The sequence below is a fragment of the Taudactylus pleione genome, unplaced genomic scaffold (genome assembly GCF_031769625.1).
Source record: "Taudactylus pleione unplaced genomic scaffold, aTauple2 ptg000244l, whole genome shotgun sequence".
Classification (NCBI taxonomy): domain Eukaryota; kingdom Metazoa; phylum Chordata; class Amphibia; order Anura; family Myobatrachidae; genus Taudactylus; species Taudactylus pleione.
Window position 1 is genome coordinate 12330901 of NW_028284646.1, and position 19354 is coordinate 12350254.

The window sequence follows — 19354 nt, forward strand, 5'->3', positions numbered from 1 at the left end:
CGATTGCCGGTGGTGACAGAACGATCCATTTGCCGACAGATCAACAGTCGCCCTGCATGGTGCATCGCACCATGTATGGGCACCTTTAGAGGAGTAATACAGATCTCTCTGCCTGTCATTATCAGTTTTGTGTTTGTCTCTATACCTTATGTATAGGGTGAAATTCATCTAATTTTCTTATCATATTGGTAAAATATCTAATTTCGTATCTGCTCGTCTCTACAGCACAGTTACTGTTCTGATATATGATTTTTTACATTAGTTTCTAACGCATGTGCTGCTAATAATTAGAATATTTCCCAACTCCCTGTCACTGTGCTTATTTTGTAGCATGTTTCCATTCCCTCTGTACTCATCCTTTCCCCACCTCTTCCTCTCTCTCTCTCTCTCTCTCTCTCTCTCTCTCTCTCTCTCTCTGTATCACTCTCTCCCCTCGCTGCTGCTCATCCTCTCCCCTCTCTTCTGGGTAGGTCCAGGCTGAGTCAGGATGCTGTGTCTGAGTGTGTCGGGGTGGGGGGGAGCCCAGAGTCCCTGCTGGGCTATTCAATGTTGTTAACAGACACTTTCCTCGGGCTGAGACCCTGCTGAGCGACTCATCAACTCCCTGAGTGACTGCAATATACTTCGGCAAGATTGGAGAGGGGGCCGGGGCGGGGGGGCTTTGTTTGCTAGCAGCGCCCCCGCCTATAAATCCAGCTCTTGACCCACTCAGCTATCAGAAGATACATCTGCTACAGGACTGTGCCCTCTGGCAGGGTGACCTGGTGCAAGGAAGCCAGTTCTCTATAGGAAGAGTGGCACTGAGTGTGGGACTGACCGTGGCACAGGGAAAAGTTTCCTATAATTGCAGGATAGGCATTGAGCAGACTGACAGGTAGTGGTAAAGAGGGCAGAAGGTACTGGATTTATTGCTGGGGGTGATCATGGAGAGGACACGTGCCCACCTCCTCCTCCTGACTCTCTGGATACTGGCTGCTGATGCTTCTCGTCGCAAACTCCTTCTACCCATCAAACCTGAGCAGGATCCTTTACCGTCCAAGTCACAGATAGGTGAGTAAAGGCTCAGGATACTCAGCAGAAGATGAGGTGGGGTGGCTGGTGTGCTCTCTCGTATTCCATTTGGCAATAGGGGTCTTACTGTAGCTATCACATAAACTGTATGTTGCACACGTCAGTGCTCTCTGTGCCAGGTTGTCACCTTCTGTGGCTGAGCTATAGGGGGGAGAAGCTGGGCTATTACTGCAGGGATGAGACTGGGGGAATGTTCTGTCACAGTAATTGCTTATTAGTTGCTATGAGAGAATGCTTATGTAACCCATTACACACAGCCCCTCAGCTGCCAGCGCCCATTCAGTCATGCCCCAGTCAGATATTAGGGGTTCTCAACTTCTTTCAAATTCCCCCACTTAATTTCTGAAAAAAAAAACATGCAATATTGCTGTATAATATAACGAAATGCCAGCAGGCTGGCAGTACCAGGTTCACTGGTTTACTTCTCTATTTAGATGAGCTGTTTTTGGTTCATATAACTTTTTTGCATGCATATGCATTTATTTATTATATATACTATTAGTGCCAGGCTTCTACATTTTGTTTGCTCACTGGATTTCTCTGTCAAAGATCAGCTTTAGGCAACATTTGGTAGAGCTACAAGTCCCCTTAAGACCTCATACTGGCAGGTTTGTTGGGACCTGTTGTTCCATAGCAGCTGGAAAGCCACCTATGTATACACAACACTGTTTCTCAGCTGTTTTGCCAAGTTGGCTGCCTGTTCCTGTTGTTTGTTTTGTATGGTATAGAATTTGCTCTGTAGCTCTTTTGTTTTTTGCTTGTCTTAATGTCGCACATTACATGCTCACAAATGCCAGTCTGCCCTGCATGCATGTGCTTATTAGCTGCCCCTAACCTATGATACTGTCTGTGGATCAGGATGGCCATGCAGGAGTAAGACATAGAGGTTTGTGGATGCAGTTGGAGCAGAATTTAGTCTGGTCACAGCGCCTCAGAGTCAGCGTCTGGCTGCGAAACATTCTTCTCACAGACCCGCAAACCTCTGGCAGGAATAAGTGTAGCACAAAACAGCCAACAGCTGCACCAACCTCACTGTAATATATTCCAGAAGGGACAAGCGGCAAAGTACATGTTGTATTAGATTCTACGCTGCAGAGATGGGACACTGACATGCATTATATGACTCTTGTTTCCATTTAGGCTGTCATCTTGGTGATAAAACATACTCCCTGGAGGATACATGGCATCCAGACCTGGGAAAACCGTTTGGAGTGGCCTACTGTGTGGTGTGCCGTTGTGAGGTGGTAAGTACTGATTTGGGGGATATTTCAGTTTGACGCAATTGAATAAGAGGGGGGATATTGTATAAAGATGTAATTATCAAGTGCCTTAAAGGTGGAATTTGGAGGCTGAGAAGAGCAGGTTACAGAGAGTAGAGATGTATGTATCTACAGGTAGTTGAAGAAATAAACAATACTCAGCCATTAGTAATACTGTAGAATGAGTATAGTTATTCAGAAGTAGAAAACAGTGTGCAGTGATTGACTGCTAATTACTGGATGAATAATGAATTAGAAGGACAGTAGTAGCAGGCAGTAATGTGTTAAGAGAAAGTCTTTGTTTTGTATATTGGAAGCTTCAACATGTGTGCAATTAGTGAGTGGTAATAGGAAGCGGTGCTCTGTCATTATAAATGTATTATTCCCTGTTTAAGATGCTGTGAACTGTAAATGCAGGGCAAGAAGGCAAAACATCATCCCTTTTCTTTCATGTACCTCTGCTTGGTGTCTCTGTTTAGTTCACTTTGTGTTTAGGAAATAAAACTACAGTAAGTGGCACTTTTGTAAAAATTCTTGTTTTGTTTCTCTTTTAGCAACGTAACCGGTGGGGAAAAGAATCTGGCAAGATCAGCTGTAAAAGTGTCAAGAATCACTGCCCAACTCCCACCTGTACTAATCCTGTTGAAATCCCTGGGCAGTGCTGTCGGGTTTGCCCCAAGAGTAAGAACTCAATACTTTTCTTTCTCTCTTTCTGTGCAGTTTGTTCTCCACTCTGTTGTCTTTATGACCCCGTATTTCTCATCACATTCATACTGGAAACATTCTGCATGACTTCCACTATGCTGTTTTATTTGTGTTGTGTACCATGTACTAGCCTTGTTCTTGCCAACTTCTAGAACTTTTTATTTTTTCACTTTTGTTTTCTATTTTTCATGCAGCTCCTCCTCCCCCTCTTCCTGTGAAGAAATCCGAATTTATTTTTGATGAGTTTGAGTATTTCCAAGAAAAGGATGATGATCTTTATAATGATCGCTCCTACCTGAGCTCTGATGACGTCAGTTTGGGGGAAAGCCATACAGGTAATAGTCCAGCCTGGAATGAAATATATTCATACATGTGCTTGTTTTTTTCTTTACAAAGTTGGTTATATGAAATAAATAGGCATGACAGTATTGTTGAAACCATCTTTAAAACAGCTTTTCTTTATTATGAAAGGGGGTGTGACTGAGCTAGGGGCATGAGCCAAATCCACACAATGGTTTGGGGACAGGGATCAAAAGCTCAGCATTAACTGTATCATGGCCAATTTAGTAAATTCATATTCTTATTTTCTAGTGTCTTATGATGAGGTGTGATAAGGTGGATATATTAATACTTTTTAAAATGATTAAATATATATTTGTCATTACATGTTACTTTTAGCTATATAATTTATAATTTTTTATGCAATTTTATACATCATGTTAGATCATGTTATGTTGTATTTGTGTTTATTGTTTGACAGAATATGTAGCCTTTCTAACTGCCTCCAGCCGTGCTTGGCCCCCAGTCAACAGTGGACTCGCCAAAGCTAAATTTAATTTGCAACGTTCCAATTTACTCTTCTCGGTCACCTACAAAGGGTGAGAATATATCTGCATATTCTTGTTTGTTTTTCTCTTGTCTCCAACCTTTAGTCCCTTCATTCTTTCATGGTTCGCCTCACTTTTTCTGCAAGTTTCCTGTTGTGCTCACATATAATTTAGTCTGCTGTTTTGTTGCCATTATTCATTCACTTTGACTACACCTGCTTTCAAGCTCACCCTTTCTCAATTCAATTCAATGCGATGTGCCATGGCTGCACATAAATTTGTCAATTAGGGTAGGTTGTACATTGCACGTTTTCCTGTGCTCCTCTATGGGGTTCCAGGCAAAACTTGCGATGTTAATGGCCGCCATGTGCCGCTCTGAAATGGCACATGGCAGCCATTGCTATGAATTGAATCTCTCCCACGGGGTGAATTTACTAAAGTGAGAGTTTTTAGAAGTGGAGATGTTGCCCATAGCAACCAATCAGATTCTAGCTATTATCTACTAGAAGGTGCTAGTTAAATGTTAAGTAGAACCTGATTGGTTGCTATGGACAACATCTCCACTTTCTAAAAACTCTCACTTTAGTAATTATACCCCACAGAGTCTGTTTTACTGTCTTCCCTGTAATGTGGAGCATTTCTGTGGTATCTTTTCCTCATAGTTCCCTCTCTTCATACGTGTTGTTTTTACCAGTGAAACTCTCCAGTCCTCCCATCTGATACTGATCATCTGTCCCCTTCCGATTGTGACTTAAGCCTTTCTTCTTTATGATGCCATCAATTTTTATCTTCCATTCACCTATATGTGATTCCCATAACTATCTACTCTGTTGTTGTTTAACTGTACACTCTTTTTTCTTCTTATATCTACACCGTACACATTTCTCTTACTTGATGTTGTTTTTCTGTTACTAAGGATGGACAGCCTCTCCCGTGTTCGTTTCTCAGACTCTGATGGCGCTGTGCTGTTTGAGCACCCTGTGCACAGAGTAGGATACCCACCTAGTGACACAGTAAGTAAAGATTCCATCCTTCGTCTAGTTTGTTTTTATTGTTCTTCCTTACTCTAATGAGACTGTTTTTCACCAGATCTGTGGCATATGGAGGTCAATGCCTCGCTCCTCACTGCACCTTCTACGCTTGGGACACATTCTTGTTTCCTTGGTGACCACAACTCTTACAGAGCCTGAAATATCAGGGAAGATCATCCGTCACAAAGCTCTGTTTTCAGGTACTGTCACAGCAAGCAAACGTACCTAACATAGGTCAAAATGTTGTTCAAACGAAAAAACTGTAATAGGCAAAAAGTTTGATAATATCAGAAAAGAGTGTACAGGCCAGATAGATACTGTATTTATGAGGTGTGTACTTATGGTTAGAGAGTAGATGGGAAACACACAGACAATGTTAATGTAATATTATTATTATTAGTAGTACATTTTATTTATAGGACACGTGGTCCGCAGCGCCGTACATACAGTACAGGGTGCACAGAAAATTACACTACAATACAGTAACCAAAATATAAACAGAGCACAAGTAACAATTAACAACACAATTATCCATACACAATACAGCTGGGAAGCTGAAGGCTGTCATTGAAGTGCTAGTGAAGAGGGTTGTGAGACAGTAGGGATGAGGGCCCTGCTCCTAGGAGCTTACAATCTTGTAATATAAAAGTTAGCACAGAATAATCTAAATAAATATCATTCTAATTGTTTTGTCTTATTTATAACAGAGTCATTTAGTGCCCTCCTAACACCAGAAAACCCAGAGGAATCATTTCAACGAGGTCTGGCAATGCTTACACTTAGTGATGTGGATGACAATCTGCACTTCATCCTTATGCTCAGGGGAATACAAGGAGGAGAACAAGGTGAGAATTACAGGGAAGTCAGGTAGCATTAGGTGGTAATGTCCACAGTAGAGTAGTTTGCAGTCTACCTGTTTGCCAATGCAGCCAGAGATACAGAAAACAGTTATACAATGAAAAGTTCATAACCCATATTTATTAACCCCTTCAGGACTGGAAGTCTATGACCAGGCCAATTTTCAACATTTTGCACTGTACCTATTGTGTCGGGAATTGCTTTTCAGTTTATAATTCTGCCTAAGCTAATGTTGTATTGTATTTTTGGCACTTCTAGAGGTTTATTTGTGCCACATATTAAAATAGATATCTTGTTTTGTAATTCCATAATTTTTCCCAAAGTTACTTTTACATGCCCAAAACAATCCCTGAAACCTACCCTATATTACATTTAATTAATACATGGATTCCAAAATGTGTACTATTAATCAAGGTCCTAGGAAATGTTTATTTTTATTTTTCAGTTCTATTTTTCAAATTTCTTTTTGCAGTCTTATTATTACTAGAACCACGATAAAGATCAGAGACTCCAAATGGTCTCTACTATTTCTTTCACTAATTAATCCAATTCATACTAAGGGGTATATTTACTAAAATGAGAGTTTTTAGAAGTGGAGATGTTGCCCATAGCAACCAATCAGATTTTAGCAACTATCTTCTCTAGAAGGTGCAATGTCCATTTCTAAAAACTCTCACTTTAGTAAATATACCCCTAAATCTTTTATTAGCTGCAAATAGCATGGATCTGTACTTTGCATGTGTGCTGATTTGCTATTACAAGCAAGGTTACAGACCTGGCGAGCTGGAGGAAGACTCCAGTAATGTCACAAAGTGATTTAACTGGGATTTTCTATTACAATGCAGAAGTACTCCAGTGCAGGAGTGTATCTATAATAGGTGCAGGGTACTTACCTCTCCGGAGTCCCACATCAGAGAGGGGGTCCGGCGCTGCAAAAACGACTGGAAAATGGCCACCGCGGCCCATGTCGGAGACCTCACATGGGCCCCCTCCTCTCTAGAAACACCCCTGCTCCAGTGCTATTGTATTGTATATACAGCTGTCATGGGTGTGGTATATTTTATCAACATTCATCATGTCAACATTAATAATGTACACATGCAGCATGTCAACAGTGACCACATTGCCATTCAGCATGTCGACATGATTACAGTGTCGACAAAATATCCCTGGTGGTCTAGTGGTGATTATATCTGCAGATATATGTCCATCATGCTGTGTGTCAGCCGTCCACCCGTACACTTGCAGCAGAGGCTTCGGGGAAGGGGGCGCGATGCGAACCCCGCCCAACGGGACCCGCGGCCAGATGACAGATGATGGTTGTTCAGTGTATATGAACAACCATCATCTGCAGATATATCTGTTAGGTATGTACCCAACTTAACTCTAACCTCCCATCCCGCAGCCTAACCCTCCACTGCTGGTCAATGAAAATGTCAACATTTCACATGTCCACATTTCAGCTGTCGACATTCTGCATATGCCTATGTCGCCGGTCATCGCAACGCCGGCATGCATGACGATCCTTGGAAAGGACCGCTCTGTCTGTAAGAGCGTCCCTTTGCGGTGGAGGGACTTCCGGGTCTATGACCCAGAAGCCCCTCCGGTGTCCTTCTGCACATGTACCATGAGGGTTGCTGGGAGGGATCCCTCTATTAGCACTCCGCGGAGAGAACCCCATAGGCTTCTATGGGTAACGCCAAAAGGAAGATGGCGTTACTGACCGCAACCAAGTCCCGGACTGCATCGCACTCCGAGGCTTGGTGCATATGAAAAATGCTGTCAAATCCACATTTTCGGGGTTTGATGGCATTTTTACCCTTCATGCATCTAGCCCTCAATGTTGACATTTTAACAATATCAACATAATAACTGTGACATTTTTAAACGCTGTTATGCGTTACATTTGTTGAGATCTATATCTATAAGCTACCTCAGTGTGTTTTGTGGAAACATTCTCTTGTGTGAGAACACCCTCTTTTTTGGTACTGTACCAGGATGTGGTTGTTCTGTCAACGTTTGGGAGGAATAGGTGAACAATGTAATCACATGAGGAAAAATAAAACAGATCTGTGCAAAAGGGAAATATCTGTAACCCTGTCTAGAGTGAGGCTATACTGCAGGACTTTGATAGTACTTTCCAGAGAACTGTGAATAATGAGACAAGGAAAGTAATAATAAGGAAGTGAGGTGAGGAAAGGAATTTGGGAATTATATATTCTTATATATGTATTGTTTCTTTCCCATTGCAGAAAGGATTCCAATAACTGTGCAAATTTTACATCAGAATCATGTAATACGGGAGCTTTATGCCAATATTAGCATACAGGTGAGTCATATACAGGCTTCATTAGTGATTGTGTGGCATGGCCACTTTTTAGGGCCTTATGTAATAGCCTGCGAGATGCAGACATGAGTGTGTTTTCACTACGTTTACTCATCTTTTTAAAGTTCTAATAATTTAAAAGGCGGATTCAGGTTGGTTATTGCCACTTTAAAAATACAGGTAACCTTACCAGGATCCCACCTGTACATAAGGCTCTTAGGGGTATATTTACTAAAGGTCAATTTTAATCAATTTTGATCAAATTAAAATCGATGGAACCCGATCAACAACCATATTGTGTTTCTGGGGCTACATCACACATTTACTAATACTTAAAAAAAAAAAAAATTGTCGGTTAATAAATGTGTGATTCAGCCCCGAAGACACAACATCAATGTTGATTGATTTTGATCGAATTCCATTGATTTTCAATCAATCAAAATAGATTAAAATCGACCTTTAGTATATATATATATATATATAGATAGATAGATAGATAGATAGATAGATAGATAGATAGATTTCCTTTAGTGTCTTACAAATTTATAGAGCTGGTTGTTTCCAATAGTTCCCCCACTTGTTTTGTGTAACTATTATATGTTCCCTTTTTACTGTCACTTCCAATACAGGAGTCAGATTTTGCAGAGGTTTTGCCGGATCTCTCCAGCCGTGAGATGCAGTGGCTTGCCCAGGGACAATTGAAGATTGCAGTGCAAACAGAGAAGAGACTTGAACAGCACATATCAGGTGTTATCACTGTCAGGAAGTCATGTGACAGTAAGTGAAACACTTCCCTTTGTACAGCTAATTCTAGTTGGGTGATCCAGTAAGGTTATATGATCTTGCAGATTACATGGGAAGGATTCCGCCAGTTGGTTGTTTAGCACAAGCTGCCTGGATTATCAACAGTAAAGGGGTGTACCTGGTCAAAAAGGCAGCCCATGATTGAATATGACATATGAGCCATTCACATGACATTCACAGCTGCTCTAGAGACACAGCTTTTATCACTAGGTTCACCCTGTTATTTCCAAGCCTCCCAGCTGACTGCTTTAAATCATGAAGTTTGGCTTGGATTATCTGTCTACTTTTCACATAAATACAAGCAAAGAGGCCAATCCAATTAGGTGAGAGTTGGCCTGTGTGAGCAGTTTTCACGGCAAACTCGCACTGCGAATTGCAGTTGCAATCCAATTCCAAACTGACTAATTAGGCATTTGAAGGTTTTTAATTAGCTTATTTGGCCAAAAAATTACATGTCATTTTTGTGTGTTATAAGAAATGGCCTCAAATTACCCCAAAGTCAACTTTTTTGTTAGTTTAGGCACCCCAAATTTAAAGTATTTATTTGAAATTAAAAATATTTGCTTTTTATCATTTTTGTTTAAATTTCTTTGAAAAAATTTTAAGTTGGCCTCAAATTACAGCAAAATCGCATTTTTTCTATATTTTATTTTTGCATTTTTCGTTTAATTAGTTTGTAATTAAATAAAGTTTGCTTTATATCATTTTTTATCTTTTCAAATAGTAAAAAACAAAAAAGCCATTTGACACCATTTAAAAACTTCCAGTGTTTTCCTTATGCCGACTAACAGCCTTCTATATAATTCTGCTAACGAAGTTGTCACTTTTTTGGGGTCCAGGATAGTCTCCCCACTTTTTAATGCACTTCTCTCAGGTCGCATTTTGTAAAAATATCACACATCCTTGCAGCAATTACTGTGAATAGGCATCTCTAATTGGATCTCGCATTTCTCGGGATTTTGCGAACTCACACCTAATTGGATTGACCCCTAAAGTGTTACATTGAACAAGGACTATTGTGCTGTACTTTAAGGCTTAGTCCTGAATATAGAAGGTCCAGAGAGCAGCTAATGTTGTGTAAACCCTTAATATATAACAGTTTTCCATCAAGTGCGTTGGCGAGTTGCCTACCTTCTCTACTAGGAGACACATTTACTATAGGGTACAGTTGTACAGTAAAGATGTTATAAAAATAATTGGGGTAGAACATCTACATTTGTATTAAATATTTTATACTTCAGTCCTGCAGAGTGTGATGTCAGGAGGTGACGCTTTGAACCCCACAAAAACTGGATCAGTGGGCTCAGCAACCATCACCCTACATGACAATGGTACATTGGAGTATCAGGTACAGCGTGTGGAAATTTTTCTTTCTTGGGTCCCTAGATCTACTTATTTCCATGTCAAATTCTGTTTTTCTCTGGAGAATGTCTATGAGTGGGGTCACTTCACTTCATCCTTATGACATCCAACACAATACATGACCTGTGTTTACAGCTTCAAGTTGCTGGTATCGTGAGTGCAGTGACGGCAGTAACCTTGGAGACCAAACCTCGAAGAAAGATTAGGCGGAATATTCTCCATGATCTTACAAAGGACTACCATGATGGAAGGGTAAGAACAAGGATAGAATGGTTTGTGACTGGAAGAATTACTGTGAAGCAGAGTTACACATGGGGACAGGGTTTGAGAAAATATTTAGTTCATGTTAAAAGTGGCTATCTGGCGCTGCGTATTTTCATATTATAAAGTAAGAGAAGATTATAATACTGATGGCCTTATAGTTCATGAAATGTGCCAACATGTTGCACAGTACAAAAGGTGTCAGCACAAGAGTATTGAAGAATGGTACAAACCAATAATAGAGGGACAACTGATGAGTGCTCAGTATCAACACGTATAAGATTCAATATCTTTTGTCTGCTTCTCCAAAACAGGCTTGGGGGATATGGAACGGCGCCAATGCTCGAGACTTGCATATGCTACTTCAGAGTGAACTGTTCTTTAACATAATCACAAAGGATTACCAAGAAGGAGAACTGAGGGGGCAGATCACACCTTTGCTATACAGCGGATTGTGGGCAAGGCATGAGGGTGAGTTTGAAAGCATCACTGTATAATTGCATAAGTATATATATATATATATATATATATATATATATATGCGTCCACATTCCGGCACTCCTCAGGTAAGTAGATGGTTAATGTTCCGGGTGCCCTCCACAATGTCACACTGTACCCAGGAATACTGCAATATATGGATCCAATGGCGGCACTTCAATCAAACATCATAGCTCATATCAAAGCAACATTTCAGCGCCTTTATTAGCGCTTTTGTCAAGCCCATATACATATACAAATGTGTCCACATATATCTAGCCTCCTTGCGCGCTAAACAGCCCTTCTAGTCGCCATGCCGTGGCATGACTCGGTAGCGCCGAGCGTCTTTTCGTGTGACTTTTTACCTTCAAATGTGTCTTATTCGCATAGCGATGTGAATAGTTAGCACAAGCAGCTTATGTTTTGTGAGTGAGTCAATCTAATATCTTTGTATGTAACCTTTGTATGTAACCTATATCCCTGCCTGACTGGCCTGGGGATAGAGGAGGACAGCACAAGCTGACAAACAAATGACATCTGAGCTTATCCCTATTACTTTATTAAGTTTATTCCACTCGTTAAACGGTTCTCCCCATGTTCTATTCTCATTATTCCCCTCCCTAGCACATTTTCCCTTTTCCTCCTTTACTTTCTCAAGTCTCGTAATCTCTGATCTTTACATCTTGAAGTGGGACATAACAGGGGATCTGTGTATGTCGGAGACTTTTCTCTGCTCCACATTTAAATGCGTGTTATTCTTTTTATGCAGAGCTTCCAATACCTCTGGCTGGCCAATTTGTATCACCGCCTCTCAAGACAGGGTCGGCAGGCCATGCATGGGTATCTCTAGATGAGCATTGCCACCTGCATTATCAGATTGTGGTGACTGGACTGGGACGTGCTGAGGATGCAGCATTGAATGCACACTTGCATGGCTTTGCTGAGCTGGGTGAAGTCAGCGAAAGCTCCCATGGACACAAGAGGCTACTGAAAGGTTTCTATGGATCAGAGGTGAGATTGGAGTTATGAGATGTAATGAGATGGGAAAGAAAGCGTAAAGGCCAATTACTAAAGTGAAAAAATGTGTACTCCCTGCAGTGCTTTTGCTATTTACTATTCTCCTGTGCAAGTGCACCAATTTATTTATAAGGAGGAATATGGTGATGTGAGTTAAGATGCAACATTTGACCCCTTCTGATAGGATGTTCTGGGCGGATAGTTCCTTTGCGGTGTATGAATGAGACACACCGTGCACCTGTAGGGATGCAAAATTTTACACCTGATAGGATGTTCTGGGCGTAAAGAGGGTGTTCCTTTGCGGTGTATGAATGAGACACACCGTGCACCTGTAGGGATGCAACATTTGACACCTGATAGGATGTTCTGGGCGTAAAGAGGGTGTTCCTTTGCGGTGTATGAATGAGACACACCGTGCACCTGTAGGGATGCAACATTTGACACCTGATAGGATGTTCTGGGCGGATAGAGGGTGTTCCTTTGCGGTGTATGAATGAGACACACTGTGCACCTGTAGGAATGCAACATTTGACACCTGATAGGATGTTCTGGGTGCATAGAGGGTGTTCCTTTGCGGTGTATGAATGAGACACACTGTGCACCTGTAGGGATGCAACATTTGACACCTGATAGGATGTTCTGGGCGGATAGTTCCTTTGCGGTGTATGAATGAGACACACCGTGCACCTGTAGGGATGCAAAATTTGACACCTGATAGGATGTTCTGGGCGTAAAGAGGGTGTTCCTTTGCGGTGTATGAATGAGACACACCGTGCACCTGTAGGGATGCAACATTTGACACCTGATAGGATGTTCTGGGCGGATAGAGGGTGTTCCTTTGCGGTGTGTGAATGAGACACACTGTGCACCTGTAGGAATGCAACATTTGACACCTGATAGGATGTTCTGGGCGGATAGAGGGTGTTCCTTTGCGGTGTATGAATGAGACACACTGTGCACCTGTAGGAATGCAACATTTGACACCTGATAGGATGTTCTGGGTGGATAGAGGGTGTTCCTTTGCGGTGTATGAATGAGACACACTGTGCACCTGTAGGGATGCAACATTTGACACCTGATAGGATGTTCTGGGTGGATAGATGGTGTTCCTTTGCGGTATATGAATGAGCATACCGTGCACCTACATAAAGGAAAAAACAAAAACATTTTTCGCTTGTGGTACAAGATGACTAAACGGAGATGGAAAGCTCGGAGACACAGGAAAGGGAGCAATCCTATTTATTCTGAGCTGCAGAGCATTTTTCTTCTCACAAAGGGATTTCAATGTTACACATCGTGCAGAAGTGGGAAAAAGCCTTGAGTTCTTACTTTCAGTGGGTGCACTTTACATGGGAAATTGCCTTCCTAGAAGTAAACAGATGTATATCTGTAATTAATACTGTCCTGATGTTCCTGCACTCCTACACAATTAACTTAAAACATAATTGAGGATATACTGAGTATTTCAGAAGAAAAACTGAAAAATACAAATGGAAGAAAGCAGCAGTCCCAGTGCGTTAGGGGAGATGTGCTCACTATTTATCATTCCAGTGTTACCCGCAATCCTGCAACAGGAGGGAGGTGTCTTAAGTATGTGGGTGATGTGTGCACCTATGAATGCACAGGGTGGGTAGACAGACACATTTGCTGAATTAGAAAGACTCTGCATGTGCACCTTCGGCTTCTAATGAGTATGTTTCATTACTTGTGGGATGTGCTGTAGCAAATCCCTTCATTTATTTCTGAATACAGCAGTAATGCATTAGAACAGAGGTTCCCAAACGCGGTCCTCAAGGCTCCCCAACAGTTCAGATTTTAGAGATGTCCATGGTTGTGCACAGGTGGCTTAATTAGAAGCTCAGTCAATTTGATGTAACCACCAGCGCTTAACCATGGATATGTCCAAAACCTGAACTGTTGGGGAGCCTTGAGGACTACGTTTGGGAACCTCTGTGTTAGAAAACAGACTGCAATAATATTACAAGAATAATTTGAAGGAACAAAAGTGGAAGTCTTTATAGCATGAGACTAATCTGATATCCTCTGTCAATTGAAAAAACAAACATACATCTATCAGGTCTGTTCTGTTTTTGCTAATTCTATTTTTATATCAAGCAATAAAAGAACATGCTATATTTCTCACATTTACGTTTATTAGGCCCAGGGAAGTGTTAAGGACCTTGACCTAGAACTGTTCAGTCACCTGAACAGGGGAACAGCATTCATTCAAGTGAGCACAAAGTTAAACCCACGTGGAGAGATTCGGGGTCGGGTGAGTAATTTGGATGTAATGAGTTATGCTACGTGTTATTTCATATGACAGCAGCAGCAGAACTTGAGAACACAATATTCAATATTTAATTCGATTTAATTTCATACCTTATGAAGCAGCTCTCCACAACCATCTAAACCTACATTAAATGAAATAAAGGGTGATAAAGGTGTTGTAAATATTGAACTGTCAGTACAAAGTACATTTTGTTAATACACCATGGCTCCTGTACTGCTTCTATCATACAGGTGCACATTCCGAACACTTGTGAGTCTGGAGGTGTGACCCTGTCTCCTGAGGACCCTGAACGTGACTCTGTGGAGAAGAATAACCATCGTAACACGGAAGAACTCCGCAAGGATCCTAGGTCTTGCTATTTTGAAGGCAAACTGAGGGGTCATGGGGCCAGATGGACCCCTGACTATGACAGGAAGTGCTCTGTATGCATCTGTCAGGTGAGGAGAGACCTAGTATATGTAACAACATGTAGAGTGTGCCATTAAAGACCTGGCAAAGTGTAGACATGTGACTTGATTGTAATACGGCAGACTGGCAGTGTTTTTAATGATGAAGTGTTTGTCCAATGGCCGGTGCGGCCGGCGGTAATATATAGTGATTCCGTATACACATGTAGTGATTAGGAGATGGACAGTAGCTGTGACAGCTCCTAGGACTGCACTTATTCTATCTCTTGTCATTCTGCTGAAAAGTAGAGGCGTTATAACCGACAGGCTTTATAACTCAGCATTATTATTAATTGTTATTTTATGCTGTCTTGCGTTATGGATAAGCATGTTTTATTATGTGGGATATTATTAAAACTAGGATTAGGTGAATAATAGGTGCACTTACTTTTTCACACACACAACCTGGTGAAGACTAAGTTATTGCAAATTATGTCCTGAATTATATGTAAAAAACACAGATTTGAAAGAGTCTACACTTTTCCCTTCACATAACTGTAAGTCATCCAGGGCACCTGGAGTACATTAGACTAGCAGTAATGCCAGAATATATGCCCTGTATCAGCGTGCATTCAATTAGTCTTGTAACTAAATATTTTAAATTATTTGTTTCATGTAAGTGTTGTACTTTCTGTATATGGATATGAAGTAGTCAATTCATAAGGGTAACAATTATGTATATTTAGTTTTTGGACCACAATCGGGGTGTTCTAATTACCTGTGTTATTTCTCTTTTAGAAGCGCACAGTCATCTGTGATCCTATAGTGTGCCAACCTCTGAACTGCACCCAACTCGTCCATTTGCCTGACCAGTGCTGCCCGGTGTGTGAAGGTAAGCAGTGACTGGCAAGAATCAGGAGCCAAACAGTCTCACTTGCCTCTGGTAACTTAAGCTGGGTACACACTAGACGATGTGTGTACCCAGCAATGGCAGATGCAACGGCACAATATTTCGGGTGGTCCTTACACACTGCACCATCTGGTATTCGAATGCCCGATATATCGTACCTCCGCCACATCCAGAAGCATGGTGTCAGACGTCAGATCTTCTGATCTGCTGTGCATGCACAGCAGATAAGAATATGCGACGAAGGACGCACGGGAGCATGCAATCACCCGTACACACCGAGTGATGTGGCAGATATATCGTTCCAATCTGCATCGGAGCCATACACCATATCGCTTAGTGTGTTCCCAGCTTTAGAGATTACATAGAAAAGAGAAATATTTGACATATGATGTAGGGAGTATTACATTGTTCCATGTCGTACAAGACAATCACATTTCTCAAAACATTTTTTAAATTATATAGTACGATCTGTAACTCTTGCAATCTGTGTAAGATCACAATCACATTTTATATATCACAAGTTGCAGTGATTTTATCTTCTGTTCTTTTTGCTCTATATCAATATTTCCCCTTTTGTTTCTAGAGAGAAAAGAAAACCGAGAAGTGAAAAAACAAGGAAGACCTCAGAATGAAGGTGAGACATGATTCATCTCCTTACAGTTCTGTTGTGTACTGCATAAGTCACCTTTCTTCCTACTCTATGATCTCCAGTCCCTGACTGTCCATAATAACTCTTGTACTCTCTTTCAGGTTGTTACTTTAATGGCTTATGGAGGGCAGCTGGCACACGTTGGCATCCAGTTGTTGAACCGTTTGGTCTTGTTTTATGTGCAACTTGTTCCTGCAAGGTGAGATTTATCATCATCCCCTGATTACTACCTACTGATCTCTGCTTCAGCTTCACTAATTCATGTCTTTCTTTACCAGAGTTCCTCACAGGACCTACACTGTGTGAGAGAGACCTGCCCACGACTTGCCTGTGCCAACCCCATCCGAGCCAATCCCATGGATTGCTGCAAGAAATGCCCAGGTGAGAGGAAATGAGAAGGGGCATATATTACAATGCGCCAAATGCTGAATATGTATTTTAAATGGCAGTTTGAAGTGATTGAAGTACATTACAAAATACAGGAACAATTGTTAGGATGAATTTGTCATTATTATTATGTGTCTCTGGTATTTCTCCACATATAATAGTCAGATCATGGTGGAGATGTATCAAACATTGGAGAGAGATAACTCGGAGAGAGATAAAGTACCAAATAATCATCTCCTGTCATTTTTCAAACACAGCCTGTAACATGAGAGTTAGAAGCTGATTCATTGATACTTTATCTCTCTCCACGTTACTTATCTCAGCTTTGATAAATCTCTCCCCAAGTTTACAAGATAAATGTTTCCACGAAGAAAACCATGTTATCTGTACATGCAATTAGTACATCTTCATAACATATGAGATAAATAAGCTGTGTTCTCCTTTGCAGTTGAAGAGCAAAACCCCTTGGAGTTGGCAGATAGAATGCAATCAGATGAACCACGGCAATGCAAAGTTATGGGTCAGCTGTATTCAAACAATAAGAAGTGGCACCCAACACTGCCAACACACGGTGTGGTGAAATGTGTCACCTGCATTTGTGTGGTAAGTGAGGAATATGGCAGAGAATGAGCAGGACAGGCCTTGATTAGTGAGGCTAATTAAAAAAGTAAACATGGAAGAGGCTATGGAGTTACGATTGCGATACAGAATATGTCAGACAATAATTAGAAGGCAAAGCGTTTCCAGGTTAAGGTGATGGGAGGGAAAAAGTGAATGGAAGTGATTAGGAGAGGTGGACAGAAGCCATTGCTGGTAGAAGACCGCTGTACAGGAACAAGATGTGACTTGTATTTACCTTTCCCAGGATGGTGTTCCTCAGTGTGAAAAACAAAAATGGAAGTGCACTGACCCTGAATGTAGCGCGAGTGGAAAGCCTGACAGCATTTGCTGCAGCGAGTGCCAAGGTGAGTTTGTATATCACTGGCTGCCATGCAGCTGTGTTTCTCAGTACCTTAGTACCATTGTCTTATTATATTTAAGCTAATAACCACCATGTTTCTCACACAGGTGATAGCCATGATGAAGATGAGAAATTCAAAGCAGACGAGCCTATGAGTACATGGAGCTATTAGATATGTGAGAAAAAGACTGTTGGGGAGTAAAAAAATCATTATGAAAACTTCAAAACAAGTGCAAGATTCTGATGTCATAACTCCCTGTGGCAGCTCCATCTCAAGACAATTGCAGGACTCAATAATGTCTTTACTCGCCTGACTATTTCATGTCATGACTGTTACAGAACTCTGTGATGTCATAACTTCCCTTGTCTACTCCATGTCATGACAGCTACATGACTCTGTGATGTCATAAATTCCCTGGCTCTCATCACACAACAACTGCAGGACTCTGGAACTTTGCTGGATTGTGTGATGCAATAACTGTTCTTGGCTACGTTATGTCATGGCAGCTACAGAATGATGTAATGTCCTAGCTTCCCCTGGCTTCTTCCTACCATAACAACTGCAGAACTCTTTGCTGTCCTAACTCCAACTGGCAACTCCTTATCATAATAATTGCAGGACTTTGTTTTGTTTGTCACTGCGAGGACATGGGAGCCTAATATATGGCTAAAATATGACACCCTGAGATTGATCCTTTCACAAATTAGCTTATTTGTCAGATAGGAGCAACTACCAAGTCCAATTACCCCAGGGAAGTGTCAGCTCTTACAATGAGCTGGGGACCAGCACAAATTACTGGAAGATTCTCTGCAGATTTAATGAGTGCACATGTGCAGTGCTCAGCAGTCATGGTTACAGAGGTATTAAATATTTTAAAGGGTTGGATGAGAAGTTATGTGACAGACAAAGGTTTATTGTGGATGTGGGACGAACTGTATATATACGTACACACTAAATGTGGGTATATATATAGTGAATGTATGAACATACACATGTATTTGTCTTGTTTTATTTTTTTTTCATCACTTTTGAAGAACTTGTATTATTTATAGTTTTCAGTGGTTGCAGCCACTGTACAAATTAATTATTAATTTTGAATGTATTTATTGAAGTGAAATAAACTGCAGAAACTGTTCCACCTATACATAAAGCTCATTTTATTATAGTCTATTGCATCTACCAATGAAGAGGAACAGAATATAGTAATAAATATACCAGAATAGGCAGTTGTAAGATAACAGTATATATATGGTGAAAGGTAAAATTAAAATGCTCAGATCAGAAATATGATCAACATCTACAGTGAAAAGACATTCATCCTTTATGTCATGACGTCAGAACTGTTCACTAACTGAATTTTGTGGTCATAATGATCTTCAAAATCGCTCTCACTGCCATACACTCATTCATCGATTCCTGTGCCTGGTTTGGCTGCACGCGGTACGGCTGATGCTGACGCAAACTTTGCACCTCTTTACCCCCCAGATTGTGGGTCAATGCTATATCGTAGACTTAACCCATTGATATATAGGGTGTTTTCACTAGCAATAGGGCTTTTCCTCCTTTATAAATATGCTTCTGAATAGTATGTTTAGTAGGTGTACTGCTGTCATGAGGAATAACTTTTTATTCCATAATCTACCCCGGTGAGCATTGTTTATTTGGGGACTGATAGGGATTTCACTTTGTATTATTGGGATGTGAATATTTTGTCCCCTTCATCTATGAGGAACACTGGTACACTGCAAGGAGCCTGGGAGCTAATGACTCAC

At 41.0% G+C, this 19354-nt stretch overlaps 1 protein-coding gene across 1 annotated transcript; it reads left to right on the forward strand.

Moving 5' to 3' along the window:
- The first annotated feature begins 771 nt into the window (after positions 1–771).
- CHRD (chordin) lies at positions 772–18609 on the forward strand. Its single transcript, XM_088479765.1, has 23 exons — positions 772–1050; positions 2212–2315; positions 2885–3011; positions 3230–3370; positions 3796–3913; positions 4779–4875; positions 4952–5093; positions 5601–5738; positions 8004–8080; positions 8707–8854; positions 10123–10229; positions 10379–10495; positions 10819–10975; positions 11751–11992; positions 14157–14270; positions 14519–14725; positions 15473–15566; positions 16168–16218; positions 16335–16432; positions 16512–16614; positions 17069–17223; positions 17486–17585; positions 17689–18609. Exons 1-23 carry the CDS (start codon positions 924–926, stop codon positions 17751–17753), a joined length of 2829 nt encoding a protein of 942 aa, XP_088335891.1. The 5' UTR covers positions 772–923; the 3' UTR covers positions 17754–18609.
- The last annotated feature ends 745 nt before the right edge of the window (positions 18610–19354 follow it).

What these genes read in the sequence shown, in the direction of transcription:
- CHRD (XM_088479765.1), top strand. Translation starts at nt 924, where the DNA reads ATGGAGAGGACACGTGCCCACCTCCTCCTCCTGACTCTCTGGATACTG. An exon ending in TTCTCGGTCACCTACAAAGG is followed by an intron (nt 3,914 to 4,778) that starts GTGAGAATATAT and finishes TCTGTTACTAAG; the next exon opens with GATGGACAGCCTCTCCCGTG. An exon ending in GTGCAACTTGTTCCTGCAAG is followed by an intron (nt 16,433 to 16,511) that starts GTGAGATTTATC and finishes TTTCTTTACCAG; the next exon opens with AGTTCCTCACAGGACCTACA.